The sequence below is a fragment of the Mustela erminea genome, chromosome 11, assembly GCF_009829155.1.
Source record: "Mustela erminea isolate mMusErm1 chromosome 11, mMusErm1.Pri, whole genome shotgun sequence".
Lineage (NCBI taxonomy): Eukaryota > Metazoa > Chordata > Mammalia > Carnivora > Mustelidae > Mustela > Mustela erminea.
Window position 1 is genome coordinate 23,070,426 of NC_045624.1, and position 26,764 is coordinate 23,097,189.

Consider the following 26,764-nt stretch of genomic DNA (forward strand, 5'->3'; position numbering starts at 1 on the left):
TCAGGTAATTAGGTTGATATTTAATGACACAGAACCCAGGTTCTTATACAAGGCAGGAGATGGCAGCCAGCAGCTCCCCATAACCTTTCCAGCCTGGGTGACTGAGGCTAAGGAGATGGGGGACACATGGGACACATGGGTGGGGTGGGGGCTCTGGCACAGTGTGTCCTGCCCAAAGCTGAGGGTAGTGGCCACTGGGGATCTGCCCCCTCGGCTGGCCCAGGTCTGCCATCACTCCATGAGGCAGAACTCTGACTCCTGCGGTCGCATGTTGGGTAACACATACAGAGCCACAGCCGCAATAGCCAAGAACACCATAGGCTTCCACATCCCAAACATGTTCTGTGGGGACCAAAGACAAATGGTGAGTGCCCGGCCTTTGGAACCCTTCCCTAAGCCAGAGAGTGCCCTGTCTACCGGCACTGGAGAGACATCAGGGACCTCACAGTCTGGTCTCTCTCACCTCCTGGGAAACTGGAGTCAATGTGGTCTTAGTTCCGGCGGAGCTAGGTACCCGGAAGTATCACCGGAGGTGGCTATGTGTACTCCCGCCCCGTGGAATGAGGACAATACCAGTTCCTGGGTGCAGGAGTGAGCTCGGGAGGCAGACCAAAGAGCATCCGATGGTTGCAATGAGGAAGGACCAGCGCCACGGCAAGACAAAAAGGGTCAACTGGGGCCTTTGGGAAAAGCCTGACTGGCTTCCTACAGGAGCCACAAACTCCGTCAAAAGGATAAGACCGAGGGGGCGGTAAAGAAAGCACGCCACAGAGCGCAGGCAAACAGGAGATTCCTGGGCAGCCCAAACCTTTTTTGGACAATGATGTTGGTTTGAGGAAACTCAAGGAAGCCAGTCATCGGCCATGGGAGACAGATGCCTTAAAAGACCCCTGGGCACCACCGTACTGACGGACTTCCCGAGCATGGACTGGTGTGCTGAGGCCTCCAGACACTGCCGGCCACAGCAAATCCCGCTGACTCGTGGTCAACAAAGTAGCATCCTTTAGGGAACATGAAATTGTGGGTAATACCTACTTGGGGGAAATAGTTCCTGTTATTACTTTCGTTACTGTATTACTTGAAAGACGGGATTTGGGTTGAGTCGTCAGCTATGGCATACTAACAGAAGGATGATTTTAGGTGAGAGCAGAGCAGAGTACTGATGCTAAGAAGGCATTTGCTCAGAGAATAATGGAACTAAAAAGAGGATTTTAACCCCTCTACAAAGCGCAAAGGAGTCTACGTTTGTAGAAATGGTTACTAAAAAGAGCAGCACAAATGAAATGGAAAGCGAAACAATGCTAGAGGTGGATATACAGAGTAATTATTATATAAGTGGAAAGGAAGCTAGAAAAAGCATTTACACGCTCAGATGTGTATGTCCTAATGCACACTGCTGAAAACATCAGTCCGGTGTTCCTAAAGGAGGACAAAGCAGGGCACCTGTGTGGTTCAGTGGGTTAAACATCTGACTCTGGATTTCAGCTCAGGTCATGATCTCAGGGTCTAGCCCGGTATTGGGCATGGAGCCTGCTTGGGATTATCTTCCTCTCTCTGACCTGCTCCTTAAATAAATAAAATTAATTTTTTTTTTTTTTTAAAAGGGACAGAGTTAGACCCATAAATGTGAACTGGTACCCTTTATACCAGTCAGAGGCAAGTTCCGGATGGCTGAGTGGAAGACTGGTCCCAAAGGTGTAAATCACATCAGGCTTTCCTTTCAGACTAGGTTACTAAGTTGACAGATAAAAGAAATGGTTTTGGATTTTATCAAGACATCTGACAGATCTTCCATGATCTCCTTGGAGAGAAGGAGAGGAAGTAAGAGTTTGGTCCCAGCACAGGCTGCTGTGTGAGCATTTGTTAGGGGACCAGTGAACTGGACAGAAGAGAGCCTGGAGACAAGACCCCAGAGGCCAGGCCCTCATCTGTAATGTGCATGAACAGGGCGTCTGGCTGGCTACGTTGGAAGAGCATGTGACTCCTGATCTCAGGGTGGTGAGTTCAAGTCCTAGGTGGGTGTCGAGATCACTTCAATAAATAAAACTTAAAAAAAAAAAATGCACATGAACATATGAAGGTAGGCTGGTCGCCTTTGAGGAGGATGTGGAGCAGGCAAGGAAATGCATAATTTGAAACTACAAAGTCAAGATTAAAAAAAAATACAAACCCAAACTCCACATGTTAGGATACCTAATAGGAATGAATAAAAAATTCTGCCTCAGATCCAAAAAGTCAAGTGCAGGGAGAGAATGGGGAGAGGACACTTAGCATATGCGATACACAAAGGGGCCTTATAAACAATACATGCAGAGAGTTAACAACATGACGTTAGTTGTCAAGAGAGCTGATGCCGCTGGAGACCGTCTGAAGAGAAGTGTGGAGTCTTCCTAATTACGTGGAAGCAACCATGGAAAGCTGTTCAAACTGAGGAGAGACAGCAAGGGGGAAGCAAGGCTGGAATTTTAGTTGTTGCTAACATTAGTCCTTAGAATCCAATTCACGATTCACTGGCGGTATGACCTGACCTCGCCATGCCTTAGCTTTATTACATATTAAATGATAATAAAAGCCACCTCGTTGGGTTCTTGCAAAGATTAAACGAGTTAATATATGTAGGGTGATTAGAACAGTGCCAGGCGCATAGTATGTAGAATGTAAGTATAGGCTTTTTAAATCATTTACGAGGTGTTTTATCATTTATGAAGCATTTTCGTAAACATGAACTCCTGTGATCCTCATGTGAGGAAGGCAGAGGTTTTACCACTCTTTGCTGTCATTTGAAGAAATTAATTTTCCCGTTCCGCATTTTGCCCACTGGGACTTGTGGTAAGAGGCAGAGACAGACGGGGCCAGGTTCTCACCTGTCAGCCACGCTTCCTACACGCTACGCTGCCTTAGCTCCTGGACTGGGAGTTGCAGAGTGGGGCACAGCAGGCTTCCCAAGAGCACTCTGACCCTGGAGCTCCTTCTCTCACTCTGCACAGGCTTGGCTGAGGAGCAGAAAGCTTATGGCCTAATGCTTTGGGTCTCTTCCTCTAGGGACTGAGAAATCTGGATGCAGACTGGGTAAGAACAGGTATAGGGAGGGACCCTATCGCTAAAGGAGTCAGACGGTTTTGGGGAGTAAGTGGAATGCCTTAAAGAGGAGAAAGGATGAAGAGGGAAAAAATAGGAGAAGGAAGGAGAAAAGGAGGCTGGTGAGCACTACCAACATACGCATCGGCCGCTGCCCCAACCTGTGCATTAAGCCAGCTGCACTCCATTTGCAGGGGTGAGAAGGGAGGGAGTGAAGTGGTGGCAGGGGCCAGGGGAGCAGGAGAAAGGAGCTAGAACAGGCCAGGAGAGAATAGTTTATGGGTTCCAAAGACAGATGGAAGAACCCTAGGGTTCTATCTTGGGCCCCAAGACCACATTCTGCCTCCTAAATTTGGTATCCTGTTGACAGACCAGATTACATGGACCGAGGCCAAATGGAAGGTGCCCAGAATATGTCAGCCTTGGTGCCCTGAGAATACTTGCATCTCCTTCTTTTCCCCAGTACCACATTCTGTCCAGAAAGCCTGGCTTGGGAAGGCAATTACAATAGAGTCTGGACCCAAAAGGGATAAACAGAGAACTAGAAAATATTTCCTGGCATTCTGGTTCTGATTCTTCTGAAGACCAGAAGCCCCACACCAGAGAATTTCTCAGTAGAAAGAACACAACATGGTAGTGGTCCCTGTTCCATTTTCACCATGTCTGGAGGACAAACTGAGCCTGCCCTCGGACACAGCCAGGGGTTAGGGTTGCGGCTGGGTCACAGCACTCCAGAATTCCTCTCTCAACCAACGGGGAAAGCAGCGATGCCTTGTTTTGCCATCCTGGGTGGTGATGGTAGTGAGAGCTTGGTTCTGGGGCCAAACAAAGACAAACAGCACTCAGGCAGCCTCACAGACATCAGCTCATCAGAAGCAATCAGGCATTTTTCAAAGTAGCAACAGTGCCGAGATCATCCAAAGTTTTCCCAGCCACAGGACAGAAACTCAAACCGTGTCAGCAGTATGCATTCTAACTCACTATATGTTAGGAAGACGTGCTCAGAGGTGCTACGGGCTCTGCAGTAGCCCAAGGAGAAACCAAGGCTAAACCTCAGCCCTGAGTATCCTGTTGTCAAATGCTAAAAGCAAGAAGTAAGCAAGTGAGAGAAAGGGGGAAAGAGGAGAGGCCAGGGCAACCTGCACCCTCCCTCGACCCCTCGGAAGGAGAGGACTCGATACCAGTACCTGTGTTAGGACGACGTCTCGGCCCACCAGCACCAGAGCAAAGCCGATATGACCACCAGGCCTACAAGAGGCAAGGAGAAGATGGGGGGCTCGGGGGCAGGGGATGGCTGCAACATATCAAATGAGAAGGAAGCACAAGGAGAGGCCAGGAGATGGGGGGGTGGTATAAAAAGACAGCAACACATGAGTCCAACGGATAATGAAGATGAGAAAACAAAGGGAAAAGAGAAAGAGATCAAGAGGTTAAACAACAGGCAGTGAGGGCAGCCGCATCTCTCCTCTGCGCCCAGGCCTGGATCTTCCCACTGGCAGCCTGTGGAGAATGCAGACCTGAATGGGTTAAGCAGCTGCTCAGGGCCAAACCAGGTGGTGGGGCCAGTCTCCTGGCTTGCCACACCCCTCGCACATCTTGTCAAGCAGGGGGGATCTGCACTATACCGTTCCTACAGGTCAGCAACTCTGAAAAAGGGAAGCTCCGAGAGTGAAGCCGGGCTCTCCAGATGAGGAGGACGTATACTTCTCCTGGGTCACTCAGTCTCCTGCCTGGCCGCCTGTCCCTCCGTTAGCCCACATGCTCTGGCCGCTCTCCACCAAATCTCCCATGTCCTGGCCCTGGTCCCTACGATCCCCGAGGAGTCTAATGCTGTTGTTGTGAGACAAAATGCACTAGAACGGGCTGACAGTGGAGAAGTGCTAGTTCTTCGACCGCAACGATCTTCCAGAGAGAAAGTGAATTCGCATGCAGTAACGTGCACCATTAGAGCGGCCCGCAAAAGATGCAGGACACGAGGAGGCAAAGGGATGCCTCCACATGTAGACACAAGGAATGCGCTTGACTTTGAAGTACAAGGAGCCACCTGGCGTTTAGAGATGTGGCACCCAAGGCAAGGAGATTGCAGAGGCTCTGAACCAGCTGTGGTGAAATATGATGAATTTGAAGAAATAGAGCACTGGGGAAGAGGCTGTGGTTGTTCCTACTTTTTACATCCTAAGTAATGGTCCTCTGCCACGAGGTTAACAGAGAACTGCATGCTAGATCCTTAGCCACTGCCACAGACTAAGCTGCCGGAAAATTCCAGATAGCCTCAGAGCTGACTGGGACATCCCACCACAAGAGACTTATTTTCTTCCCCTGGGTTTAGAAAGACGCAAAGAGCCTGTACCAAAACTGAGATTCAGGAAGTACTCAGTCTTCAGGGAATCAGAGCCCCCAGTCAACCTCAACTAGTGCAGGAATTCGGAAGTACCAGTAGTTAAAATATAGACATACTTCTGTACAGTTGGTACGTTACCCTGAATACTCTCATCCCAACCTCTCAGATCCAGCAGGTAAAGGGTTAGGGCTCTGGCTGCTCTCCCCAGACTGGCCCACGCCCCTGCTGTGCAGACTAAAACATTCTATTACTTGGGACAGCCCCCCACCATGCCCTGCAATCCATAGAACCCTGAGCCACACCTGCCTCCCCGCACTCCTCCTAACAGCCAACGAAGATCAACCTAGCAGGGCAGCTCCAGGAGGCAGGCCCGAGCGACTGACACAGGCTGGCCAAGAGCCTGAAGCTAGCCTCACACCGTGGGCTCCTCGGTGCAGCATCAGGTGAGGGGCAAAAAACCTCCTGATGGAAGGAACGAGGGCGACTGGAGGCGAAAGGAGGCAGGACTGCAACGGCCCCACCCTGGCTCCCAAAAAAGGTGATCTCTGAGATGGGTCCACACAAAGTGCTCTCCGCCCACCACCGGCCATGGAGGGCCCACTTCCAGCACTCCCAGCTCCATCTCCACTCTCCCCGAGCGCGGGGCCTCAGGGCCGGCGGGCCTGGACGCTCCTGCAGAAGTCCATCCTCGGGCCGGGTCACCCTGCCACACCAGGGCACCTGAGGCCCAGAGCCCACTTCCCACTCGATCCAGCCTTCGACCGCGGTTACCTTTTTGCTCTCAGAAAGCTTGAGGGGGTTGTTTCCCTCTGAAGCTTCGGGGCAAGCGTCGTTGTCGCTCTCAACTTTGCGGTCTTCTTCCTTGCCCTCCTGCTCTTGGGACTCTTCGTAACAGCCCTCCTCAGCTTTTGGGGACCTCATCTCCGTAGGCTCTGACGGCACAGAAACCAGTTCATTGCAGAAGTCCTGCTTCATGTCCTTTTTGATTTCCTCCTCCTTTTCCTCCTCTACTTCCTCTTGTAGTAGACCATCTAAATCCGTGTGGCTGGCCTTGTAGTACAACACCACCTCCAGACTCTGTGGGTGGAGGCAGGGCAGGATGGGGGCTGCGGTCATTGCGAAGATGCCTACCCTCGTGACAAAGCCAGGCTAGCTCGAGCGCTCAGGTCCCCAGCCTGGCACGGTGCGCAGGCGGCACTGCGTCTCCCCCTGTGCAGCGTGTGGAGGGCAGTCATGCCCAGCCTCTCTGGACCCACAAGGCCTTCTGGCCACTGGCCATTTCGGACAGCCACCAGAGCTATAATCTTGGGCTCTGCCCCTCAACCACCGCCTCTGACCCCTGCAGGGCGATGGCGACTCCTACTTTTCCCTTCTCCTCCTCACTTCTCACATCTGAGTATGCCACTGCTTCGAATACGTTCCTTCTCTTCATCCATTTGGCCCCCCTCTTGGGCATGTAACCCAGGAAGAAAAGGGGTCCCAGGAGATGGGGCTGAGCTCATGGGAGCCGTCATCCATCCTGGGGGCTGTGGTCCTTTGGGGCTGTGCCCCCAGATATGAGTGGTCTGTGTTCCACTCCCCTTAACTTCATAGGAAAAGGGTGTATGGAATTGCTACCAAGCAGGAACTACTCTAATACAGGAGAGAGACCAGAAGCTTCTCTACAAATACCTCATCTGGCCGGGATGGTGGTGGTGATGATTTTTCTCCCTAAGATCTCCTCTGCCTTTCTGCTTATCAGGCTCCTAAGGTTATCACTTACCTTTTCGTTCTCACAGCTGCCCTCAGAATCGGCCAGGCTTGGTTTGGTCACCTTTGTATTTTTAACCCCGTTGGCATTTTTGTTCATATTCTCGTTGCCACTTTTCCCCCTGGTTTCTCTTGCAATGGAGGACTTCTTCTCCTTGAGCTGGCGGAGCTCTTCCTGGCAGCACTGCAGCTGGCCCTCCAGCTGCTCCTGCACGGCCAGAAGCCGCCCCTGTTCGTCCATGCTCTCCTGGTACTGCAGCTGCAGCTCCCGCAGCTTGGCCTGCAGCTCCTTGATCTGCGGAGGGGCGGATGGCCGGTCACCTCCAGCCCCGCCCGGCCCTTCAGCCGAGGCCCTGCCCTCGGGTCCCTGCCTCACAGTTTGCCGTGCTGAGGCCCACGGGGCAGTAGACAAGAGAGGAAACATTAAACTGTAGGATACTGTGAGCCTCTAAGGCGGTTTCAGAAATAGCTTCTATGTGAGGTAGCTGACGATTTACACCCAGTGGGGTCAAAAAAGGATGATTTAAATTACGTTTTCACTGGGACCTGTCTGGACGTCTTTTTGACGGAAGATCCTACTTTACCCGAGCTATTTCTCTGCCAGGTGCGTCTACCTGAGGAAACGTGCGGTCCACTCCTGAGACTGTGCCTGGGCGCCTGTACCTCACCCTGGAAACAGAGGCAAATTCCAACCCTGCTCCCTAATTGCTGGTTTTGTCTTCCCTGACTCCCGGCATCACAGTCTCCCTGGTAGGTGACAAAACTAAGCAAGCGAGGCCCTCGGACTGACTGTGGTCCGAACTCTCCCGTGCACACAGTGAGTCCCGCTGGACTGTGGACTACTCCTGGGCAGAAAGCACGCCTTCTGTCCCATCCCTCACGGACGCAGAGCACCCTTCTCGGCATCGTAAGGGATCTGAAAGGAGGTGAGGCTCTGCCCTTAAGGTACTTACAGTCCAGTTGAAGAGACAAGAACACCCAAAATAACTAAAGGTGAAAAAATACATCTCTGTAGAAGTGCTCTGGGACACAGCCAAAGAGAGAAGTGGCAAAAGGAAAAAGAGAAAAATTATTTGGAGTCCTGCTGACGAGTACACCTGAACACAGCAAGCTCCTGAGCAATGCCCACCTGGGCTACGGCAGGGCGCCCGGCCCCCCAGGATTCCGCCCCTGCTCTGACCAAGAAGGCAGCAGCAACAACACAGAGCAGGCAGCGGGCTCTCGGCCCTCCTTCCTCAGCCTCCCTGAAATGGCCAGGGCCTGTGGCCTGCTCTGGCTCTAGGGACTCCTAGAAGAAACCTTGCCTCCCAGATAGCAGTTACCTCACTCTTGTCCTTGTCGTTGGGGGAGGCAGTGGGCTTCTCAAGACTTTCCATGCATTCCTTGAATTCCTTTTCACAGGCGGCCAGCTCTTCCTTCAGCTCTTTCTGCCTGTCCACCAGCTTTTGCATCCGGTCTTGCAGCCGGTCGTGTTCCTCCTGGCTGAGCTGGTACATGGCCTGCACGCCCTGCAGCTTGATCACCACCTTGGCGACCATGTCCTCACAGTGCTGCAGAAGGCGGAGGAGTAATGACCACGGGGAGAAGGATCTGCCCTCCGGCCCACTCGCTTGCTTCCCTAGGCCCCATCCTGGGTACGGAACAATGCGGCAAAGATCTGAAGCCGCCCCGGGGCTAATTCTGCGTTTGCTCCCATAAAGCACCATCGCTGTGATGGGAGCATCTCCGTGTTAGACAGACGGGGTGCCTCATCCATTGCCGGTGACCCAGCTCGGCTCTGACCCTGCCGCCCTCCTCACTTCTCGAACCCTTCCCTGGTGACTTATCTCTTAGTAAGACGGGAGGCTTCTCTCTCCCTGTCTGACCTCTCAACTGGCTACTTTTACCTCCATGTCTTCAAGCTCGTTGGGTTCACCTTCGGTGCTGCTACCGTAACTCTTGTGACCCGTGTCCGAGCTAGTGCTGCTGCCGTAACTCTTCTTGTAGATGACGCTGCTGCTTCTGCTGCCGTAATTCTTCTCACTGCTCTCCTGGGCACTGCTGCTGCTGTTGTAGCTCTTGAGAAAGCTCTCACTGCTGGTCTGGGTGCTACCGTAGCTCTTGTGATAGCTCTCGCTCTCCTCGATGCTGCTCCCGTAACTCTTGCGGTAGTTCTCGCTGCTGGAGGCCACGCTGCCAGAGTTCTTCTCCAGGCTCATTCCGCTGCGGGGGGACTGGACCTGGAGCAGCTGCATTTCTTCCAGGCAGAGCTGCAGGTCGGCCTGCAGCCTCTTCCGCTCCTCGAGGAGCCTGCCCTGCTCCTGCTGCAGCAGCTCCTGCTCAGCCTGGGTGCCCTCGTAGAGCACCTGCAGAGCCTGCATCTGGGCGATGATCAGCTTGGACTGCCGTGGGTGGATGGGGAGACATTACCGTTACTCCAGACAGTGCCATCCTTCTCGACACACCCCTCCTGGGGTGGATGTGTGAGAGCCCACGTCAGACACCTGCACACCTACACCCCAGTCTCCCCAGAGCCTAGGTCTTTAATTGCCTGCAGCTACTGGCACGTGTCAGTCACTTGCTCACAGGGGGGAAATCCACTCAGGAAAGATAATGTGCAATTTCCAGGCTCCCATTTCTCCTGGTTTCTAACTGTGGTACAGCCCTCTCTCCTTGAGGCAGAGCTGGAAGAGTATCAACCACACTCTGGCTCCCTGCCCTACTCTCTTCACAGTCAGGCCATTCCCATTATCCTGACCTTGGGGCTCAGGCCCTTCCCTTGCACCCAATTCTAAAATCAGCCCTGGCCTTGATTGTGAACCTACAAGAATGCCTCCCTCAGAAGATGTGGACCTGGAATTAAGGTCTCACTATGAGTTCCTGTACATCCTGCCCCAATTCTGAATCTGGCCTCTGGGCATGTTTTCCAGGGCTTCTGGGCCTGGCTTCTTGGCTGCTGATGCCCAGGATGAGATCTGATCGGTTAAGGACAGTTATACCTGGTTCCTAGTCTCTGTGTTATGCAGGTGGAAATCTGAGGCTCCTGGAATCTGATCAAGTCTCAGTTTGGACTTCTGCAATTCCCTGGTTCTCCCTATCTAGGCTAATATTTGAATGAATAGGGCTAGCCTTAAATTGAAACTGTGTACCTGCTCTTCCTTGCCTACCCTGAGACCTCAGACCAAATGCATCCCCCAGCCCCAGACTTACGGGGAAATCTCTACCAGTGTGACCTCAGGGGCATGACCCCTTCCTGGTGCTTGCGATGCATGGATTCTCTAGTCTAAAGCTCCTGACCCAGCTGTTACTGCCACAAAAGTTGTAATGAAGACACTGTGGCCAGTAGCAGGAATGCCACAGGCTAGGAATTCTTCCCTTAGAAATGAACGGCCCCACATCTGTCTCAAATAGAACACCAAAAGGTTATAGATTCTGATGGTTGAAAGTGTACTACTCAATTAACAACCAGCTCATGAGAAAAGGATGATATGCCTACAGTTGGTCTCAAGGAATCCAGACAAACACTAAGTTGATAGTATAAATCTGGAAAATGATGTGAAGGGGCATCACATTGAAGGGGCATCAAATCATAAGGTGATTAGATCCCCGAGTCAGCCGGGTTCTCAGTGTTCACAGAGCTTCAACTGGGTGTGTATCTGACTGAGGGCCTCAGGCCATAGCTAAAGCCACATCTTCATGAGGCCATGCGTGGTCATGGCTGAAGAAGGGGGCCTTAGTTTCATCCTTACTCTTGGTCAGACAGACCTTCCTAACTCTGACCCGTCCACGGAGCCCTCTGCCCTCCCACGCTGTTGGCCCCAGAACCGTCTCCCTGCCTCTTGCTCTGTTACCTTATCATGATCACACTTGGAGGACTTAGGTGATTTGGAATCATCGGGATTCTCCAACACATCCCGGAAACGAGACGTTTTGAAAAAATGCAGCTCTTCGTGCAGAGCTGACTGTTCTTTCAGCACGCTTTCTTGATTCTGCACCAGTTTTTTCTGCTCTTCCTGCATACCTTGGTAGAGCAGCTGTAGTTCACACAGGTCTTGTAACTTTGTAAGGAGCTCCTGACTCTGCGAGGTGGAGTGGGAAGGAAGCGGGCAGGAACTGTGGTAGCTACAGGGGAAGACCCATGTCTCCTTCCTCTGGGGACCCTTCCCTTAGGAGTCTCTGGGTTGGCTCTGAACGGCCATCTGGGACAGGGTCGCAGCGGGGAAGCGGTCTTTTATGGAGAACCGCTAGGTGAGTAGCCACGATCTCATGTGTTTGCAGGTATCCTGTAGTTTACAAAGTTCTCTCTAAGTATATTTTGTCCAGAGGGACTAAATACCTAGAGAGAAAATGCTGGACAGATTCCAGACTACACTATGTATTTTAAGACTTTAAACACTAATCAGCTATACTGAACTTTCTGGTTTAAAGAGACTGGTGACAAGGAGGGGTTGAGACAGCAAAGAGAAGGTTTAGTCCCCACCCTGTTCTTTTTTCCAGGCATAGTTACACCTCGGAAACTTCTCCAAGCAGCTTCTCCCTAGTTAGCCACGGCTCCCCGGCCAGGGTTACCTTTGGGAGGAGCCCAGCTTTGGGCAGTGGGAACGAGAGCCTGTGCAGCTCTTCTTGCAGCTGCCCCTGCTCCTCCTGCATCCTCCTCTGATCCTCTAGGAGCTCGCACTGCTCCATCTGCAGCTGCCCCATCTCCTTCTGGCTGGTCTTGTACTCCTCCTGCAACTCTGTCAGTCTGGACAGCAGTGCGTCACACTGTGGGCGGGGCGGGCACGGAGGGACAGTTACTCGGTGATCCGCTGCTCCGCCCCATCCAGCGGGCAGAGCCCTCCTGTGCCCTCCTGGCCCTTATGGTTCACCGGGGGCTCCCTCCCTGTACAGTCCCCTCGGACTGACCATCCCAAGCCATGCTGTGCCCATACAGGCTTAGACACCAAACTTGGGAAACCCCAGCAGGCTGCTCAGGACCATCTGGCTGTGCTTCAGATTCCATCTACTGGTCCCTTCTGAGAGCCCTGTGAGGGGAGTGTTACCAACACCCCTCCCTTCTCATGACCCCACTTTCCTGCCCTTTTGGCCCTTCCCTGTGATATACACCATTCTCTGACCCTGCTGGGAATTCTAGTTCCTATCGCTGTCATCAACCCCAACCAGTTTTATACCTAATTATACTCCTTACCAATAAAAACGTCACCTGATCTGTTCCTATTTTTGTTTTCATAATCGTCTTTTTAAATCTCCAGAAGAATATGGGCTATTGCTGAATTTGGGTTGAGAAGACTAAATTATCCCATGATTCCAAGAACTCAGACCTTCTAATATCAAACTGATCTCAATGCTGTTTTTAGGACAAGGGGAAAATCTGGCTCCATGTCAGCCTGCTTCTCCTGCTCCACAGCTGCTTCTACTAGGAGCGGAGGGCATGAGCAAAACCACAGACACTCTGGCCTCTAAACAGAGGAGGGAGAGAAGGAAATGTGAGCCTGGGTGTAGAAAGGCAGGTGGGCTGTTGGGAGTGGTCAAAACAACCTCCCCATTCTGGGTCTTCCAGAGGCCCTTCCCCAGGGACATAGCCTGCTGCTGGCTGCAGGAGGAGCCACTGAGTACTCTGGCAGAAGGTGACTTGCTCCACCCATCTTTTGAGAATCTTGTGCCTTTTCTCCATCATGTTTCAACACCTTCCATTTCCTATCAGTGATCAGGAGTTGAAAGTGCTCAACACAGGGTAACTGATAATGGCTTGCATTTTACACACTATGGAAGAAAAGAAAATGAATAAGGAAGGCCTTACTTATCACTACCAGGATTTATTACTACAAGCCAAGTGCGAAGAAAATAGTATTCTGTTCAATTTAAAAAGGGTAAAACTCAAGTTTAGAGAAATTCGCTCCTCTGAAGTCACAGAGTAAACCCTGGAAGCACCTAAGTCCTTTGAACAACCAATCAGCACTCAGGGCATAAGACCACATCATCTGACAAGAGCATCTGCAACTGCCTGAGAAAACTGGACCTTCTTTTTCTGGGTCTAATGAGAAAAGCTGTAAATGTGGGCTTTTGTGTATGTCCTTCTCCACAAATGACAAGATATCACTGAAGTTGTAATAATGAAGGATAAATGACGACACACATGGAATCAAGTGCAAAATCTTCAGATGTTCAGACTGAGGGCACCTGGATGGCTCATCCTACTAAGCTGTGGCTTGGGCCCAAAGTCCAGATCAAGGCAAACTGTTAACAGCTAACGGTGGGACTCTGCCTCTGTTTCCTGACTGGCACACTCAGCTGTGACTGGACAGGGAGCTCATCAAGCCCCTCGGCTGGATGACTTCACCTTTTGCCCTCACACCTCCTCTCTCTAGAGGAAGTACCCAGGAGATCTCACCTCTCTTAAGTACAATTACCTTATTAGCACACTTCCCCTTGTCCTCTGGGATGGGTGTGGTGGTCTTGAGCTCCTTCAGCTCCTGCTGGCAGAGCAGGAGGTCCTGCTCGAGCTGATCATACATGTACTTCTGCCGCTCCAGCTCCTCCTTGCTGGTCTGGTACAGCCGCTTCATCTCCTGAAGCTGGGCGTGCATCTCTGCGTTCTGGGGTAGGGGAGGCAGGCCCCACCATCATCCCAGGAGCCCCTGCAGCTACTCTCTCCTCTCAGACGGGGACTAAAGGATCTGCTTGGTCTTTTCTGGTTCCAATTTCATCCCACTGGGGGCTTCCAGAGATGGACCCTAACAGGCTCTACACAGGGACCTTCTGGGGTTTCCTTTTCAGGCAGGTGGGGAAGAAAGAGAGCCACCTTTTTATAGGCTGAGTTTCTGATCTAAAATCAAAGGAAGTGGAGAGCATCATGACTCTCCGAGATCACCTTTCTGTTAGGTACCTCTTTGTCCCCCGCACCAAGGACTGGACCACAGAACTCCTACGAAGCCCCCTCCTCAGTCCTATTGCTCTCACAGAAGATTCCATCTGGCTACATTCTCCCTCACCTGGAGCTTCTTTTACCTTCTCACTGCTCTCCTGGAAGGAGGCCACGATGTCCTTGAGGCGCTGTACCTCAGCCTCATGGTAGCGCAGGTCCCCGCACAGCTGGTGCTGCACCTCCAGCAGCTTATCCTTCTCGCACGTGATGTGCTGGTACTGGAGCTGCAGCTTCTGGAGCCGGCAGAGTAACTCCTGCAGTGGAGGGGGCTGTGGCAGTGGGCGCAGCGGGCCCGCCATGGGCAGCATCTTGGGGGTCAGCAACCCACTCGCTCTTCCGCCCGAGCCCCGCTCGGACACGGCCAGTCTAAGGCTTGCCTTCTCCCTGCCCCTGGCTTACCAGCTGTCCTCTCATCCGGCTCAGCGCTCGCGGGACGCCGGAGGCCCCTGTCGAGGGTGCGGCCTGGCTGGCAGCCGCCCTTAGTCTAACTCTGCTCTGGGCCACTTTCCCCAAAACCTCTTAGCACCTCGGTTGCCCCTCACCTCCTTTTGTTGTTACCTTCTCACTTGGGCTTTCTACGCCTGTGGATTTCAAGACTTTGAGCTGACGGAGCTCAGACTGAAGCTGGAGCTGCACCTTCAAGAGCTCATTCTGCTCATCCTGGCTATCATCATACTTTTTCTGCAGGGCACAGAGTCTGGTCTTCAGCTCCTCATTCTGTGGTGGGAGGATGTGGGCAGAACAGTTACTCTCGAGAAACAGCAGACCCCTCCACAGACCAGTTTGGGTCCTTTCCAGACGCAGACATCTTGAGGAGCTCCCACAGGTCTATGGTCAGGTTTGTTCTGTGAGGCAGACACTCGGTAATGACTACCATCTCTAGAATGCAGCGCTACGTGACTTCTCCAGCTGGTCTCCAGCAGACTATACCCTCGGTTGAGGGCAAGAATCAGCAGAGCATAGCCTTGCCCTGCGTCCATCCTTCCCTGAAGCTGCGACTCCACAGAGGCCCTTCTGCCCTCCCCAGATTCCCGTCCCCTGGCCATGGTTACCTGTGTGGCATTGTGGGAAGTCTGAAACCGGAGCACCTCGTTCTGCGCGCACTTGAGCTCCCTCTGCAGCCGCCGCTGCTCCTCCTCACTGGTCCGACGATGATGCTGTAGTTCTTGCAACTCACAACACAGCTTCTTACACTGTGCAGGAGACGAAGCGGAAAGGCTGACTGAGGACAGGTGCCATGTGCCCTTTGAGAACAGGCTTGGCGGGGGGCAAAGAATATCTTGGAGAGAATATGACCTTTGTCTCACTGGAATATTCACATCAGGCAAGCAAGTGAAACCCCAGGGTACTACCGCCTGCCACAGCGCATGCCCCCTTTGTCAGCCCTGTGTCTAAGGAGGCATTTCTACACGGGCCAGGAGAGGGTAAAAGAGAAACAACCAAGGTGCCTGCCTTCTCCTACCTTGTTCTGCATGTCATGCATCTGCTCTTCAGCTCCCATAAGCTGTTGTCGCAACAACTGGGTTTCAGGATCAGGTTCTAGAAAATCCACTTCTGAAGTCTGAGACTCTGCTGACATCATATCCTTTAGCATGTGGGACTCCAGCCACTTTTCTGTTGCTCTTCGTGTCCTGTGAGCCAGAACCCCAGAGCCATCTAAGAGCTCTGCCTGGCATCACCTGCTAAGTGTGCTTGGTCCTGATGTCTTTATTTTAAGCAAAGATGGTAAAGAGCCTTCTACTGTGGTTTATCTCCCAAATAAACATACTGAGAAGGTGAAGAAAAAGGTCCCAGCACCTCAGTCAAGGCATGTCTGGCTCTGGGAGACCTAAGAGTGTTAGTCTACTTGGGCTAAAGGCTGGACCTTGTGTCAAGCCAGCTCTAATCTGGAGGCCCTACACCATTAGACTGAATCCAGGCTGTGTAGATAATGAAGGAATCACTTCTGACCAACTCTAGGGCAGAGCAAACCAAACCTCAATCCCTAGAATGGAAGAAAACTACATTTTAGCACCCAAGTCCTGAGACAGTTGGATCTGCATGCCTGCTTCTAGGTGGCATCTGTACCCTTTGAAGAATTTGAAGAATACCATGGAAAGGACCGCTGTCTAGGAGCAGAGGGACATTCATTAGCCTGACATCTGCCTTCACTAGTTCTACTCAAGAGACAAGCCCAAAATGGAGTCCTGCAGAGTCCCCCCAGCCTGCTGGCTGTACCTCTCACTCTCCAGATCCGCAAGCTGCCCTGTGAGGCTACTGTTGCTCTCCTGCAGGGCCCGGTACTCCTCGTTCAGGAAGCGGTAGCGTTCCCGCAGTTGCTGCAGCTCTTCTACAGGGGACAGATGGAGACACGTGAGATCCCAGGGAAGAAGCACTGGTAATCAGCCCCTAACCTGCCTGCATAAAAATCGGACCGCAGAAGGCTGAATAGCTTCTCTTTTCCTAAAGACAGAAGAGACACCATGTGCAGTGGTTTGGAAGACAAGGCCCCCAAATTACACACTGCTCTGTGTCTATGTCCTCGTTCAGGTAGCTTCCCTTTTTTTCATCTGCCTGGAAGATCTGCCCCGGGTGCCCATCTTCAAAACCTCAACCAAGGCAGAGTCTTGAGATTTTAGGAGCTTGTGAAGGTTTCCACAGAGTTTCTGGGTTATCGTAGTTTAACTTTCCATTGAACTGTTTATGGTGACCTTCCCATTACTCTTTCAGTACAAGAGCTGAGGGATGTGAACTGCCAGATGTCACACTGCCAGTCCTGGCTCTCTGGAGACAACACCGGCGTCTCAAACATCCTTTTACTTACTCTATCACCACACCAAATACACTAGCCAGCATGTGGTCAAGAATTCTAATGATCTTTTATCTGCTGACAGAAGAGCCCATCCCAACCAGACCCACATATCATCCTCAACCATCAGCACAGATCTCACTGAAATGCCCCAGCACATGTTCTTAAGTACCAGGTACCAATACTTTCTAAAGCTGCAATTATGGGCACCTGGATGGCTCAGTCGGTTGAGCGACTGCCTTCAGCTCAGGTGATGATACCAGGGCCTTGGGATTGAGCCCTGCATCAGGCTCCCTGCTCAGCATGGAGTCTACTTGTCCCTCTCCCTCTGACCTTTCCCCTGCTCATGCTCTCTTTCTCCAATAAGTAAATAAAATCTTAAAAAAAAAATAAAGCTGCAATCATATAAACACCCCAACTATTGTTTCTTCCTGATTAATAAATTATTTATCTTAGGGGAGCCTGGGTGGTTCAGTCAGTTAAGCACCTGCCTTTGGCTCAGGTCATGATCCCAGGGTCCTGGGATCAAGCCCCGCATCAGGCTCCTTGCTCAGCAGGAGCTCCCCCTGGTTGTGTTCTCTCCTTCTCTCAAATAAATAAAATCTTTTTTAAAAAATAGTTGCTTTTTTTTTTTTTTTTTTTTTAAGATTGTATTAGTTTATTTGACAGAGAGAGAGAGAGACCAAGCACACAAGCAGGCAGAGCAGCAAGCAGAAGGAGAGGGAGAGGCAGGCTCTCCACGAAGCAGAGAGCCAATGTGGGGTTTGATCATGACCCAAGCCAAAGGCAGACGCTCAACCAACTGAGCCACCCAGGTGCCCCTCAAATAAATAAAACCTTTTTTAAAAAATGAATTATATCTCTTAAAATACCAATTCTACTGATATTTAAAGAACGTTAACTTGCTCCAAGTTAACACAAGGCCTATCTTATCTGCTCTAAGATTCAATACCCTGAAATTCATGTCTAATGTTCCCTCTTTATTCCAATCAAAAGTTCTTGGAATACTGCAGATTATCATGGAAGGAAGGAAACTAATCTTTAATACAAGCCAACCATGTGCTAAGCATTAGACTTGATGGTTTCAGTCTCACATTCAGTTAGTCTGTGAGTACTTCAACATACTAGGCATTTCATTTAATCCTGAAAATAGCCCTGTAAGGTTTTCTTTCTCTTTTTTTAAAATAAACTCTTAATTTATAACTTTAGATTCACAAAGATAGTGCAAAAGTCCCCAGGAGGGCTCTCAACTAGTTTCCCCGATTGTTAACATCTTACCATTGGTACATTTGTCACATCTCAGGAATCAACATTCATACATTACTGTTAACTAAACTCAACATTTTATTCAGATTTCTCTCCCGTTTTCCCTAAGGCCCTTTCCTGTCCCAGGATCCCCTTTGGCTGTAAAGTTTTATTAACCAATTTTTACAGATATAGAAACCAAGTTTCAGAGAGATAATAACCAGGCCAAGTTCATCCCGCTAATTAGCACAACTGAGATTCTGAACGCAGGTCTGTTTAACTTCAACCCAAGCTTTCCCACTGTGCTGGCCTCACTCTCCTGGCACCACCAGTGCAAAGGTTCTTCTGAGAAGCTTGTTACAGCTGGGAAAACTTGCAGTTCTTTGATTCCTTGTTGATTGCCTCTGCTTGACCTGGCCTAATACAGCGCCTCCCATTATACCCAGATCATAAATCTAGCCTCAGAATAAAGGCAGACTCTCTGATGTCATGAATCCTAGCAACTAGCTGGGAGACTCATTGTCTGAAAGCAGAGCTCTAAGCTTTTTAGTATCTCATGTATTACTGGAAATAACCTCTCTTCCTCTCCAGCTGTCTTGTGCTCTGATTTGCTGCTCCCTAAAGCTTCTACGTTGGAGAGGGCTCAAGGAGCCTAAGCATTAGCATCCTGGGACCTGGAAGGAGGACTGGAGCCCCCCCACCAAAAAAAAAAAAAAGAAACATGGGCCAGGCAAACTGCCATGCCAGAGCAGTAGAAGTCTCCCAAGGTGACCAGTCCCTTACCCTCCCATCCTGGAACTGGAGACTTTTTTAGGAAGGGCTTTCCCACAGTCAAATCAACAAATCAATGGCTCTCTGAGAAAAATTCTCAGGGTACATCTTCACAGTGCTATTTCGTATACCATCACTGACTGGTTATGAGACATCTGGGTACATTTTCCACCCTTAGAGTCTTGAATTCAGCCTGGAGGTTTTCTCTAGAGGTTCCCAACTCATGATCTAAGACCACCTTCAACCATCTTCTTGGAGACAAACTCCCTCTGCTTGGCTCTACTGAGAGACCAGGAAAAAGGCTTGCCCTCTCATACCTTGCATCTCAGAGTAATCGGAAAGATTTAAACTATTGGATGGATCAGAGCTCTTCATTTCCATTTCTGCACGGAGGGAGGTGATCTCCATTTCATACTCTCCCCGAATGCGCTCCATGTCATCGAGTTCATTCTGCATCCGGCAGAGATCCTCCTGCAGGGATGCTATGTCACTCTCATGTTCGGTCGCGGAATCCTCTGCTGCTTGCCGCAGATTCCGGATCTCAGTCTGGGCCAAGTGCAACTCCTGTTCTATTTCCTTAAGTTCACTTTCTTTCTCACGCTCTAACAGGGAAATCTCCTCACGCAGAGACCGCAGCTCACCTGCAAAGCCCAGAGGTTGGGATGGTCAAGAGGATAAGTGAACGCATCTACCAAGTTCTAGAGGCAGAAAGTTAAAGGCAGACTTATTATTTGGAAACTACTGGCTCTCTAGTCTCTCTCCCCCATTAACGAAGTATAGCTTCATCCGCTATGGAATAAAAGGAATACCTAAGAAGGGAATGGAGGGACTCCATGTAGTAAGATGTGGTAGAAAAGTAGATTCTGGCACCAAAGCAACACTTCGGGCTACTGCAAACAGAAAGTATTAAGTGCTTCTACGTTGAAGACCGAAACTCATGTACAGTATTTTACTGATGCACTGAGTCTTTCCAAAAATTTCCCGACTAAAAAAATTTACACAGGCTTTCTCATCTGTTCAGTCTGGAAGCTTAGAAATCACGGAGCCTCACCGCTCCCATGAGCTGCCTGTGGTAAGTACTGGCTCCTAAATTGTATTTTGAGTTCACAGCTTTTCAGCTGTGTGATGTAGACTCATCAAATGGTAACCAAACATGGTTATGTCCTTCACTTCCCTACTACATCCTTGTTTGCTTGGGTTCTAACTTCCCTTATGTTCCCCTCTCAGGTCTGGCCCTATAAAAACGGCTTTCTCAGAGCCACTGGAGAATGGAGGAAAGTCTCCCGCCCCCAAGCGAGCTCATAATTCATAACGCAAAGGGGCAGAGCCCGCCCAGGGTGGAGAGGCGGGGCTTGGAGGCCCGAGGGGGAGGGGCTTGTCGAAAACTGGGCGGGGCGGACCCTGGCCGGGAGTTGGGAAGGTTGGACCCGGATTCCGAAGACCCAGCGCCGGTTGACAGGGGGTATGGGTCCGTCGGGCCGAAGCCGAGGGCCCGGGAGATGGGCTGTGGGACAGAGAATAGGGTTCCTACTCACTGGTTATGGCCTCCATCTCGTCGGCCCCCCTGCAAGCGGTCTCCCTGGGGGGCCCCCCCGCCGCCGGCCGGTCCCGGCCCCCGCGGGGCTGTGGCGGCCGGAACGGCCTGTCAACACCAGCTACCTCTGAGGCCGCGCGCGCCCCCTCTTGGCGGAAACGGGCAACGCGCGTGCGCAAGGACGGTCTCTATTTCCTCCCGCGGGGTGGGGCTTGGGGGCGTCTTCAGCAGCCTTGGAGCTTGCTTGAGGCTCAGCAGAAACAACCCTACTGAGTTAAGGAATCGCTCCAGAATTTGTTTTCCCAAGTAGTTGCCTACCTGCCTCTCTACGGACTTCCCTCCTCTTTGTAAGGGAGTATGTCCCTTCCCCAAGCGAAGGTCTTTTTCTGTTCTACTGGATCGTTTCCTTCAATCGTACAAACATGATCTAGTGTAGTGAGTCCTGTCTTAAAGCCGCCCCCAACAAACTCTCCCTTGACTTCATTTCCATTCCCCTTATTTCTCTGCTTGTCTTCAAAATATGAGTACTGTAATGATCTATTACAGTATATCTATAATGATCTATACTCACTTCTCTATTTTTCCTCCCCTTTCCACTTTAATCCCAATCCGATCAGGCTTCTGTCTTCCCTGAAATATCTCAGAGCCTTCCATCTTGCCAAATCCAATGACCATCTTATTTGATTTAGCAACTTTTGACATTGATTGTCATCTCCTTGAAGCACTTTCTCCTCGTGGTGGCCACGGTGTGAAATGCTTCTGCCGGTTCCTCCTACCCCAGTCTCTTTTGTTCCTATCTCCTCTACTGGACCTTTAAATATTGGAATATCCCTGGGACTGGGCCTTTTTCTCTTCTTCCTGTACCTCCCTGTGATTTCATGGTGATCTCTCAGGGATTCAAATGCCTCCCAAATGTATATCTCCAGCTTTGATTTCTCCCCTGTTCTAGATTATATATCCAACTGTTCCCTTATAACATATTTATTTAGATGTCAATAGTCATTTCAAATTCAACATGTAAAAAGATGTCTCCAGTGGTTCCCTGAGCCCTCAAATGCCTAGTCTTCCCCATCCCAGTAAATGACAGCACTGTCCATCCAGTTTCTCAAGACAAAGTCATCTTTCACGTCTCTTCTATTCCACCCACCCCCCTCCACCTTATCCATTTCATCAGAAGTCCCGAGGGCTTCACCTTCAATATAAGACCCTCCCATGTCTCTTTTACTATACTTAGAATAAACACCAAACCTCCCAGCCGGCCTGTAAGGCCATTTGTAATCTGGCCTCAGCCTGTTTCTCAGAACTCTCTCTTACCAGGGTCCTTCACACGCACTCTGCTTCAGCCACAATGGCTTTTGTTCCGTCCTTCAAACACATGAAGCTCATTCCTGCCTCTGAGCTTTTGCAGTTGCTGTTGCTTCTGCCTGGTATGCTCTTCCCTCAGATTCTTCTCATTATTCAAGTCTTATTAGCTCAAATGTCACCTTCTCAAAGAGGACTTTTCTAACTGCCTCATTAAAAAAAAATTCCCATCTCATTCCATCTCTGTGTATCATATTGTTATGTTGTCTTCATAGCATTTATTGCCACCTGAACTTATGTTGTTTATTTTCTGCCTCTCCCCATTAGAATGTACTCTTCATTAAGGCAGGGATCTGGTCTGTCTTATTCCTAGCTTGTCCTCCAGGTATATAGGCACTCAATAAATGAATGATAAATAAATTAGCACCATTGTACAGATAAGGTACTGAGTCTCAGAAAGATAAAAGTGACTTGCTGGGGGCGCTGGGTGGCTCAGTGGCTTAAAGTCTCTGCCTTCGGCTCAGGACATGATACTAGGGTCCTGGGATCGAGCCCAGCATCGGGCTCTCTGCTCAGTGGGGAACCTGCTTCCCCCTCTCTCTCTGCCTACTTGTGATCTCTGTCTGTAAAATGAATAAATAAAATCTTTAAGGAAAAGAAAAAGTGACTTGCTGAAGATCCTAAAGCTTGTTACATGGCAGAGTTGGACCCAAGAATCTAGGTGATTCGAGACCAATGCTCACAGTTTTCCCAGCTACAACACATCTCCAGCCATTTCTCTCCTTCACCCTCTTCCCATTCATTGTCTACGTCTCCTGCATCTACCTTGCCTTATATCTTTCACTTCTCTTTTCCTCCCTTCCTATACCTTTGCTTGTTCCTCTCCAGGCCTGGTTCCCAGCCTTGCTTTTTTCTCCATTTATATTTCTCTTTTGGTTTCATCTCCGTTCTCCTGGGAGAGTCCCTGCTGTTTTCTAGGGCAGTTCCCCTAAACCTTCTGGAAGTCCATGCAAGTAACAAAAGCTGCCTCTTTTTTTGGTGGTGCAGTGGAATGTGGGACACCTGCCTTGCTGCTTTCCAGAGACAAAGGGATGTGGGTGTTAGAAGCAAGGGATTTGGGGCCATAAGCTTGGTCCTAGGGAGCAAGTTCTCATCTGCTTCCCTTAAAAGATGCAGAGTCCCCTTCAGTCCCCTCTCATTGGCTCATTGCTCTTCCCATGGTGTCCTTGTAGGGACAGGGAAAAGTAGTCTGGTTTGGTATTCAGCCCTAATTACCTGCCCCCCACCCCCAGAACAAAGGGAAAGGGATATAGGTGTGAAGGGAGGAAGCTGGAGGAGAGAAAAGGGAGATTGTCAGCCAGAGAGAGAAGATGTGAAATAGGAGGGCAAGAAAGGGCAGGGGAGGGCAGAAGAGCCAGGCAGTGATGCAAAGAAGAGCAGCTACTAGTAGAAAAAAGAATGGAGAGAGGAGAAAAAAAGTGAGAATAGTAAGCAGAAAATGAGGAGAAAGGACTGAATTAGTTTATATTCGTCTGCTAGGCTCAGCCAAACCCTCAGGACAAAAGCATTCGGATGCACCTGCCCTCCAGCCTGAGTGCTGGGAATTACCTTGGAGCTGCTGGATCTGCTTGGTGAACACCTCTGCCTGCTGGGCACTGGCCAGCCGTTCATCCTCCAGGAGCCCTGCAGGGAGAGGGGGAGCAGGCGTGATCCTGGGATCCAGGGAGCCCAGGGCTTCTGGCCCCCTCCCGGGCACTCACCCTGCAGCTCCAGGGAGTCGTCCTCATGCTGCCCCGCCAGCTCCCGGGTCTCCTCCAGCTCTGCCACCAGCTGTAGCACCTGAGCCCTCAGCTCTTCCAGCTCTGTCTCCGTGAGGCTCAGGCCCCGGTGCTTGCTGACAGACAGGGAGCTCACGCTGCCCCCTTTCTGCACTTGCTCTTCCTCTTCTTCCACCTCTTCTTCCTCTTCCTCCTCTTCCTCCTCATAGAGAGCGGGGAGCAACACTTCCCCTGGAGGAGAAACCCATCCCACCAGGGGCTCAGAGTCAACTTCCTTTCCAGAGTCCTTCAAGGAACTCTGGAAAGCTCATGGTCCCAGGGCAGGGATGGTATAATAGTGCCACCTGGTGTCCCCCAAGCAGCCCCTAGGCAGGACCTGCACTCATGATGAGTCCTCAGGTGGAAGGTCGCCCAGCCTCCACCTGGCCCAGGCTCTTTCTGGACCAGGACTGTACCAGGTGGCCTCCTATTACTGCCTTCGGGCAAACTGAGCAGCTGGGGGCAGGTTAGCCATGTGAGCTTGCACAAGGATACCTGCTTCTTCCAGTCCTGGTGGTCCCTGCGGTGTGGGACAAGTACTCAAGAAAGGATTCAGACACTGGGTATGCCTTTAGGCTGAATGGGGCAAGGGTCACAGTTCGAGGTTTGTCCAAAGTTAAAAAATTATCCAGGTGGCTTGGGAAAAATTAGCATTTCCATAATTAGAAAGAGTTAGTTGCCTATCAGTAGTTAGAGAAAGAAAACATCTGAATGAAACGATTCTAAATATTTCAACGGACAAACCCTGGGGCCCTTTCAAACGTAGCCTTTTTGAAAATTTCTGCAAGGTCCACCTTTCTTTCCTCTGCAGTGTCAGGAGGCCTCGCCCTTCCATGAGTGTTATGAAGCCCCTCCCTCCACGCTGCCCATAGGGCAGTTTTCACGTTCAAGTCCAGGTTGTACTTGTGTGTAAAAGAGATCCTACCAGGGCACCTGGGTGGCTCAGTGGGTTAAGCCTCTGCCTTTGGCTCAGGTCATGATCTCAGGGTCCTGGGATCGAGCCCTGCATTGGGCTCTCTGCTGGGGGAACCATTCTCTCTGCCTACTTGTGATCTCTCTGTCAAATAAATAAATAAAAATCTTAAAAAAAAAAAAAAAAGCCTACTATTTTAATGCACAAGAACCTGGGGTATAGTGGTCCCTAGCCTCTGGTTGGTGAGTATCCCCTCCTTTGCTGCAATGCAGTTCCTTGAAATAGCAACATTTTATCAGAACACTGATTATTTGCTTTGTTTTACAATTCTGAATCCCTGATCTCACAACAGCAGCCCAAGGTTCATCTGGGACCCCTTGTCTGCATCATCTGTCCCCCTTAGGGGAGCAGGGTTGCCCACACAGTGTGCACATGGACCTGGGGACACTTCACAAGAAGTCCCAGGGAAGCGGACCGGCATCCTCTCAAGGGCCTGGTGTTGGCAGCAACTGCTAAGTCACAGGGGTGCGGTGAGGATATGTGAGTGTTGGAAGGTTGGCCTTCTCACCAGCCCCCTCCTAGGCAATTCTTTCAGGCCGGAAGAGATCCTAGAGAATCAAAGCCAAAAGGCTTACATTCAAAGTTAGTGGTGGTGGCACCAGAAAGAGAATGCTCACTTCACATGCTCACTTCCCTGCTTTTCAAAAATATGAGACAGCTTGGGATCTGGGTCGGGTGGCAGTGAGAACAAACCCCCTGCTGAAAGGCTGCTTCAAAGCTCTGTCCAACGAGGCCTCTTTCTCTGTCTGGCAGCTCCCCCAGGACACACAACCTGGTTAGCTGGTGATTAGGGCCCCAAAGGGATGTGCCCAGAACCTCCCTCAAAGCCGGAGCCCTGAGGAGGGGTAGAACTCAGACCTAAAGGGTGGAGGGGGCTCAGGTGAGCTAGAGAAAGGGCTCTGTCCTGGCTGGGAGTTCTAAGGACCAGATGGGGTAAGGAGGAGGGAAGGGCAACTGGCTAAGGGGAGAGAAACAAAGCTTTTTTTGGAAAACTCACCCTCCATTGCTTGCATCCCCCGCCGCTCCAGGGACCCCCAACGTTGGCCTTTCTTCCTTTCACAACCCTCAGATGCCTCATAGGAGCCTAAAGTGGTCACTGTGGGTCCTGTGAGCAGGGAGAGAGGAGGTACAGTGGGCTGCTAGGGGGGCTGGGGTGCCCGGGAGAGAGAAGGGGACGTGCCTTCCAGCCCTCTGGAGCCCCGGACTTTTTTTTTTTTTTTTTTTTTTTTTTTTTATCCCGGTGGAAGTGCTTGGCTCACTCTGCCCAGGCTGCAACTCTCCTCTCTCAGCCGCCCCTCGAGCGGGGCCTCAGGGGACCCCGCCCTGCGCTGCCCGACGCTCACAGCAGCCCCCGCTCCAGGCTCCTTTCCCAGCCCGGAGAGAAAGGGTGTGTGTCTCTTTAGCCGGGAGGGGACTGGGAGGAGACCGGCCAGGATGGAAGCGAGGGCAAGGGCCCGGGAAGATGAGGCTGAAAGGGTGAGGTGGTGCGTGGAAGGGGAACGAGGTGATGCGGAGGGTGGGGAGGGGCGTATGGCAAGGGGTTCTGGGCCGGAGCCGCTCCCCTCCTGTCCATTCTCCCCCTGGACCTCGTCCACCCCAACCTCGCCCTGCGCTCGAAGCCTTCGGGCCGGAGTGGGCGCAGGGTCTGGGGCCCCCAGGGCTGGACGGTTCGGGGCGAAGGACCGCCGGGGGGAAGATGCGACCGGTGTGGGGAAGACCCAACCCGGAAAGATGGAGACCGGGCCCGGGATGTGGGGCAGGATGGAGGGAGGAAGACGGGACGGAAAGGTGGAAGCAGCAAAGGGAGGGTTGGGGGGAGAATGAGAGGGTCTGGAGGGAGGAGAGATGGAGAAGAGGAAGGAGTGGCGGCGGAGAGGTGAGGGAGGGGCGGCTCTGACCTGGGCCCGGGCAGCTCCAGCCCGTGGCGCCGGCCCCGGCGCCCGCCTCCATGGCCGCTCGCGCCGCCGCCGCCGCCGCCGCCGCCGGTAGGAGACGCCGCAGCCGCCAGGCCGGGGACCCGGAGCCGGGTGCGCAGGGGGAGGGAGGGCGGGCCGAGGGGGCGGGGCCTGGCCGGCCACCTGACACCGCCCCCGCCCGGAAGCCCTCCCTGCATCGCGCTCCGGGACCTGGTGGAGGCGAGCGGGCGCAGAGAGGCCAAGGGAGCCGGTCCCCCGACACACCCCAGGGCCCGGGCGTGGGAGAGGGGGAGCGGACGGGAGCTACTCGGGGCTTGAGGTTGCCCCAGGAGTGGCCACAAGATCC

At 51.6% G+C, this 26,764-nt stretch overlaps 1 protein-coding gene across 9 annotated transcripts; it reads right to left on the minus strand.

The window, feature by feature from the left end:
* CCDC136 (coiled-coil domain containing 136) lies at positions 1 to 26,529 on the minus strand. 9 transcript variants are annotated; one of them, XR_004276703.1, is made up of 20 exons: positions 26,401 to 26,529; positions 25,500 to 25,607; positions 23,473 to 23,721; positions 23,321 to 23,395; positions 19,194 to 19,517; positions 16,290 to 16,401; positions 15,535 to 15,703; positions 15,125 to 15,265; positions 14,631 to 14,789; positions 14,156 to 14,326; positions 13,558 to 13,743; positions 11,717 to 11,911; positions 10,999 to 11,226; positions 9,055 to 9,549; positions 8,491 to 8,718; positions 8,122 to 8,190; positions 7,182 to 7,463; positions 6,191 to 6,496; positions 464 to 553; positions 256 to 342 (listed from the first exon to the last, which is right to left on the minus strand). XR_004276703.1 is itself a non-coding variant. In XM_032304112.1 (19 exons), exons 1-19 carry the CDS (start codon positions 26,450 to 26,452, stop codon positions 232 to 234), a joined length of 3,660 nt encoding a protein of 1,219 aa, XP_032160003.1. In that variant the 5' UTR covers positions 26,453 to 26,529; the 3' UTR covers positions 1 to 231. The 9 variants fall into 9 exon arrangements, 8 of the variants coding, with proteins under 8 accessions (XP_032160003.1, XP_032160004.1, XP_032160007.1 ...); XM_032304112.1 differs by lacking the exon at positions 464 to 553 and having other exon boundaries at positions 1 to 342; XM_032304114.1 differs by lacking the exons at positions 464 to 553; positions 8,122 to 8,190 and adding an exon at positions 4,266 to 4,372 and having other exon boundaries at positions 237 to 342.
* Between the last annotated feature and the right edge of the window lie 235 nt (positions 26,530 to 26,764).